Source organism: Poeciliopsis prolifica, unplaced genomic scaffold (assembly GCF_027474105.1).
Source record: "Poeciliopsis prolifica strain line A6 unplaced genomic scaffold, Auburn_PproV2 SCAFFOLD364, whole genome shotgun sequence".
Taxonomy (NCBI): domain Eukaryota; kingdom Metazoa; phylum Chordata; class Actinopteri; order Cyprinodontiformes; family Poeciliidae; genus Poeciliopsis; species Poeciliopsis prolifica.
The window spans coordinates 1,105-7,500 of NW_026562739.1; the positions used below are offsets into that span (position 1 = coordinate 1,105).

At 59.3% G+C, this 6,396-nt stretch overlaps 1 protein-coding gene across 1 annotated transcript; it reads left to right on the forward strand.

Moving 5' to 3' along the window:
- The first annotated feature begins 891 nt into the window (after positions 1-891).
- LOC129358004 (uncharacterized) lies at positions 892-2,492 on the forward strand. The gene is made up of 4 exons (XM_055026880.1): positions 892-1,753; positions 1,990-2,238; positions 2,320-2,342; positions 2,384-2,492. The coding sequence occupies exons 1-4, from the start codon at positions 1,103-1,105 to the stop codon at positions 2,490-2,492; spliced, it is 1,032 nt and encodes a 343-aa protein (XP_054882855.1). The 5' UTR covers positions 892-1,102.
- Positions 2,493-6,396: the final 3,904 nt, after the last annotated feature.

Here is a 6,396-nt window from a genome sequence, read left to right on the forward strand (position 1 = left end):
GCTCACCCCATCCGCGTGACCCAAGGGGCGCTTTCGCTAACCCCACTTAGGGTCCTAAGAGGGCTGCACTTGCGGCCGGGTGACCGCCGATTCGGACGCCGGGGAGGGCGGCACCGCAGATGCGGGGGCCGCCTGCTGGAAGGGACCGCCAATCCAGTCCCTGGATCCATCCCGGCTCTTGGGGCGGACTCTGCGCCCCGCCCGGCCGCAGGTGCGCTGCGGCCCGATTGCCCGCAGCTGCACCGCATCAGGCCTGATTAGGACGCCGGCTACTTGGCCAGGGGCATGTGCTCGCCGGCCTCAGTCGGAGTTTTGCAGCAGCAGGGTGAGGAGCAACATGACCGCGTCCAAGTTCGTGAACCGATGTCCCGTGTGCTCACGCAAGTCCTGGCGGCTGCGTGAGCACCTGGACGAGAAGCACAAGGTTAGGAATCCGGTGGAGCGCGTGTCCTCCTGGCGTTCGCCAGGGGCCGGGTGAACGTCAAGGGGATGCGGTGTCCGGTGCAGCGCTGCGGGTACGACGGCCGCCGTGTGCAGCAGCACCTGCAGGAGTCCCACCGCGACATGGGTCAGCGGCAGAAGCGGCGTCTTCTGGCCGGCCTGCAGTGGCAGAAGACGCTGGAGAAGCTGCGGCAGCTGAGGCGCTCGGACCCCCACCCACCCATGGCTACCGGGCTGGACCTGCCGGAGGCAGGCGACAGGGCCCCGGCAGAGGCGGAGGTTCGGCCATCCCGCAGCTCACCTCCGCCACGCAGACCGGTGGTGGAGGATGAGGAGGAAGAGCAGGACGACGAGGAGGACATGCAGGCGGAGGAACAGGGGGCGCAGGAGGAGCCGGAGGAGCCTGAGCTGATGGAGTAGACCACCACCACCACGACAACGGGGCTCAGCTCCACCATCGCCGGGACCACCCTTGCCTCCCAGCCCCGACGAGCCACGTTCCCCGGAGCGGGGGAACCAGCAGGACCAGCAGGACCCGCAGGAGGGCGGATCCAGACGGCAGAGCCCGACCTCGACCACGCCTGCGGACCCCACAGAGCCCACCGAGCCCACCGAGCCCACAGAACCGGTGCGTACAACCGTACACTTTCCTGAGTGTGTCATGCAGTATTTGGCCGGGTACAGGAGGCACCTGGTGGGTGCCCTCCCGTCGAAGAAGCATGTGGAGAACGCCAGGTCCAAGATGGGCAGAGTGGACCAGTTCCTGCGCAGGATGGCCGAGGGAAAGAGCGGCCTGGAGACCTGGCGGTTCATGGCTGATGCCGACAGGGTCCTCGGCTGGCCGGCGGACCTGCTCAAGCAGGGCAAGCAGATAACGACAGTGAAGGTGTACCTGGTCAACACGGGTCAGTTCCTGACATACTTCACGGAGACTCCGCCTGAGACCTCCACCGTGCCCCAGCACGGACTCGTCTCCGTCTCGCGGGCCCTGAAATCCGCCGCGGGGCAGATCTCAACCACCGTGGTCCTGCACCAGATACAGGTCAAAGACCAGAAGGAGAAACGCACTGTTTCAGCGCCGGTTCTGCGCAGGTGTCTGGAGGAGTGTCGCAGATGGATCCCGGAGCTTTTGCGCGACTCATCGCGGAGGAGGCACGACGTGGTCCTGCGATACCAGCTATTCGGTTGCTTTGCGCTGTTCGTCGCTTCTCTGTACGGCCACAGAGCAGGCGTGGTCCGCAACATGACAGCTGCTGAGGTACGAGAAGCCGAGGATGGACACCGGCGCGACTCCTCCGGCTATGTCATTAACGTAAGTGCCCCGTTCCAGCGAGCACTTCATCCCGGAGGCAGAACCAGGGGCCCTGGTAGCAGAGAACCGTGACTGCAGCCTCTCGGTTGAACCCATCAACCGAGAGGCTGCAGTCACGGGCCTCTGCGAACCAGGACCTCCAGCCAAACAACTTACCTTCCCCAGCAGAGAGTTCCACATTCCAGGTCAGAAACTCACCTCTGCTGTCCTCGTCTGTCTGTCCCTCCATCCCGCAGGTGAGACAACACAAGACGGCCAGGGCTTTCGGGAGCGCCCAGCTCTTCCTGACGCCGGAGGAGTTCGGATGGCTAAAGAGCTGGATGACCATACGCAGCAAGCTGCGCCCCCAGACCGACCTGGTGTTTTTCAACTGCAACGGAGGACCGGTACACAAGCTGACCTCCTTCGCCCGGGACGCATGGGCGAGGATGCGCCTGCCTGGATCCCCCTCCCTGACCGACATACGCACCGCGGTAGCCACGATGGTAGGTAGACCTGAGCTTCGTCCCCAGCCTTGAGCTTTCTCCACGGTCCCTCTCACTCTCTCTCTCTCTCTCTCTTCACAGGCGAGGGACACCAGTGCACGGAGGTCCGAAGGCAGATGTCACACTTGATGTGTCACGACACCAGAACCGCGGACCGTTTCTACGCGATGCAGCTGAGTGTGACCCAGTTGGCCGCCATGCGCAGGACCTTCGACGTGTCCAGGGGCGACGCTGAGCAGACTGTGGATGAATAATGTGTGCTGGTTCAATAAAGCCTCCTTAAACGACTCTTGCCCGTGTTTTGTGCTTGTTTTATGGGTAAAATCCTGTTCTTCCGTGAGAACCAGGAACGGTTAAAGGGGCTGATGCGGAGCTACTCATCCCCGCAGTGGCTCCACATCCCCGGGTAACAGAGAACCAGGATGGCAGCCTCTCTGAGAACCAGGGCCTGCTGCGGAGCTACTCACCCCAGCCGTGGCTCCACATCCCCGGGTAACAGAGAACCAGGATGGCAGCCTCTCTGAGAACCAGGGCCTGCTGCGGAGCTACTCACCCCAGCCGTGGCTCCACATCCCCGGGTGACAGAGAACCGGGACAGCGGCCTCTGTGAAAGATTGTAGCTATGGTATGGCTGCTGCTCGGGGCTGCATCTCCGGGCATCTCCGGCCGCATCCCCGGGCCGATTCTCCAGCCTGCTGCTCGGGGCTGCATCTCCGGGCATCTCCGGCCGCATCCCCGGGCCGATTCTCCAGCCTGCTGCTCGGGGCTGCATCTCCGGGCATCTCCGGCCGCATCCCCGGGCCGATTCTCCAGCCTGCTGCTCGGGGCTGCATCTCCGGGCATCTCCGGCCGCATCCCCGGGCCGATTCCAGCCTGCTGCTCGGGGCTGCATCTCCGGGCATCTCCGGCCGCATCCCCGGGCCGATTCTCCAGCCTGCTGCTCGGACATCCATGCTGTTGGCAGATCTGGTGCATGGGACATGCCCTGGAGCGGTCCACGGCCGAAGGCACGCTCATATTCAGGGCTAGGTGGTCTTACAAAACCTTCTGTTGTAATCCTGCCGGCGGGGCTTTGGACATCTGTGTGCTCAAAGTGCTATTTTCCCCGATTGGGCAGGGGCTTAAGCGGGTGTCGAGGGTGGGCGATCCTTTGTACACCTGGAAAGCCATTTTTCATTTCTCCCGGCTCCTGTGAACGTGCTAAAAATCATTCGACCGCACAGGGCTGTGCTCCGGAACACGGGCTACCGGCCCGTGGTGCGTTTTTCCCGGATTTCGGCCTTTTTGACCGGTTTTCGAACGCTTTTCCGGCGCGACTTCCGCCGCTTGCCCCGCAGCGGGGGGACCGCGTAGAGACGCGACACCCACGCCGAATTGTTCTCCTGGCTTAGGCCTTCAAGGGGATATATGGCTTCCCCGGGTTGAAAGCGTTTTCACCCGCTCTACCGGAAGTTGAAGTTGACCGGGCGGAAAAACGGCACTCTTTCGCGGCTTAAAAATCGAGGAAGCCGCGGAAACGGGCAGGACCCGCGCCGAATTGTTTCTCCTCAGCGAGACCTTTAAAAGCATGTATGGCTTGCCCGGATGGAATTCATTTTTACCCGCTTTTCCGCAAGTTGAAGTTGACCGTGCGGCCAAAAGAGGCTCTTCCCAGGTATGGCTGCAGAGCCCCGGGTGACAAACAACCGTGGCTGTGGTTCCTGGTTCTCAGAGAGGCTGCAGTCCTGGTTCTGTGTTACCCAGGTCACACACACAGTGACCCGGGTAACACAGAACCAGGACTGCAGCCTCTCTGAGAACCAGGAACAACAGCCTAAATACTTACCCCATCCAAAATACTTACCTGAAACCAGGCCTGGAGCTCAAGTACACTGCAGTTGACCTCTGGCCTCAGCCAGGGAACAACCAGGACTTGCTAAACTGTCTTTAATTCTACCCAGGAGAGAGAACCAGGGCCCTGGGGAGGAGAGGAGCAGGACCAACAGCCAAAATACTTACCTGAAACCAGGCCTGGAGCTCAAGTACACTGCAGTTGACCTCTGGCCTCAGCCAGGGAACAACCAGGACTTGCTAAACTGTTTAATTCTACCCAGGAGAGAGAACCAGGGCCCTGGGGAGGAGAGGAGCAGGACCAACAGCCAAAATACTTACCTGAAACCAGGCCTGGAGCTCAAGTACACTGCAGTTGACCTCTGGCCTCAGCCAGGGAACAACCAGGACTTGCTAAACTGTCTTTAATTCTACCCAGGAGAGAGAACCAGGGCCCTGGGGAGGAGAGGAGCAGGACCAACAGCCAAAATACTTACCTGAAACCAGGCCTGGAGCTCAAGTACACTGCAGTTGACCTCTGGCCTCAGCCAGGGAACAACCAGGACTTGCTAAACTGTCTTTAATTCTACCCAGGAGAGAGAACCAGGGCCCTGGGGAGGAGAGGAGCAGGACCAACAGCCAAAATACTTACCTGAAACCAGGCCTGGAGCTCAAGTACACTGCAGTTGACCTCTGGCCTCAGCCAGGGAACAACCAGGACTTGCTAAACTGTCTTTAATTCTACCCAGGAGAGAGAACCAGGGCCCTGGGGAGGAGAGGAGCAGGACCAACAGCCAAAATACTTACCTGAAACCAGGCCTGGAGCTCAAGTACACTGCAGTTGACCTCTGGCCTCAGCCAGGGAACAACCAGGACTTGCTAAACTGTCTTTAATTCTACCCAGGAGAGAGAACCAGGGCCCTGGGGAGGAGAGGAGCAGGACCAACAGCCAAAATACTTACCTGAAACCAGGCCTGGAGCTCAAGTACACTGCAGTTGACCTCTGGCCTCAGCCAGGGAACAACCAGGACTTGCTAAACTGTCTTTAATTCTACCCAGGAGAGAGAACCAGGGCCCTGGGGAGGAGAGGAGCAGGACCAACAGCCAAAATACTTACCTGAAACCAGGCCTGGAGCTCAAGTACACTGCAGTTGACCTCTGGCCTCAGCCAGGGAACAACCAGGACTTGCTAAACTGTCTTTAATTCTACCCAGGAGAGAGAACCAGGGCCCTGGGGAGGAGAGGAGCAGGACCAACAGCCAAAATACTTACCTGAAACCAGGCCTGGAGCTCAAGTACACTGCAGTTGACCTCTGGCCTCAGCCAGGGAACAACCAGGACTTGCTAAACTGTCTTTAATTCTACCCAGGAGAGAGAACCAGGGCCCTGGGGAGGAGAGGAGCAGGACCAACAGCCAAAATACTTACCTGAAACCAGGCCTGGAGCTCAAGTACACTGCAGTTGACCTCTGGCCTCAGCCAGGGAACAACCAGGACTTGCTAAACTGTCTTTAATTCTACCCAGGAGAGAGAACCAGGGCCCTGGGGAGGAGAGGAGCAGGACCAACAGCCAAAATACTTACCTGAAACCAGGCCTGGAGCTCAAGTACACTGCAGTTGACCTCTGGCCTCAGCCAGGGAACAACCAGGACTTGCTAAACTGTCTTTAATTCTACCCAGGAGAGAGAACCAGGGCCCTGGGGAGGAGAGGAGCAGGACCAACAGCCAAAATACTTACCTGAAACCAGGCCTGGAGCTCAAGTACACTGCAGTTGACCTCTGGCCTCAGCCAGGGAACAACCAGGACTTGCTAAACTGTCTTTAATTCTACCCAGGAGAGAGAACCAGGGCCCTGGGGAGGAGAGGAGCAGGACCAACAGCCAAAATACTTACCTGAAACCAGGCCTGGAGCTCAAGTACACTGCAGTTGACCTCTGGCCTCAGCCAGGGAACAACCAGGACTTGCTAAACTGTCTTTAATTCTACCCAGGAGAGAGAACCAGGGCCCTGGGTAACAGAACTGGGACAGCAGCCTCTCTGAGATCCAGGCCTGGAGCTCACCCAGTGAGAACCAGGAATCGGTAAAGTGTTTTTAATTCTACCCGGGACAGGGGACCAGAGCCCCGGGTAACTGAACTGACACAGCAGCCTCTCTGAGAACCAGGCCTGGAGCTCACCCAGTGAGAACCAGGAATCGGTAAAGTGTTTTTAATTCTACCCGGGACAGGGGACCAGAGCCCCGGGCAACTGAAGCGGGAGAGCAGCCTCTCTTAGAACCAGGCCTGGAGCTCACCGTGTGAGAACCAGGAATCGGTAAAGTGTTTTAATTCTACCCGGGACAGGGGACCAG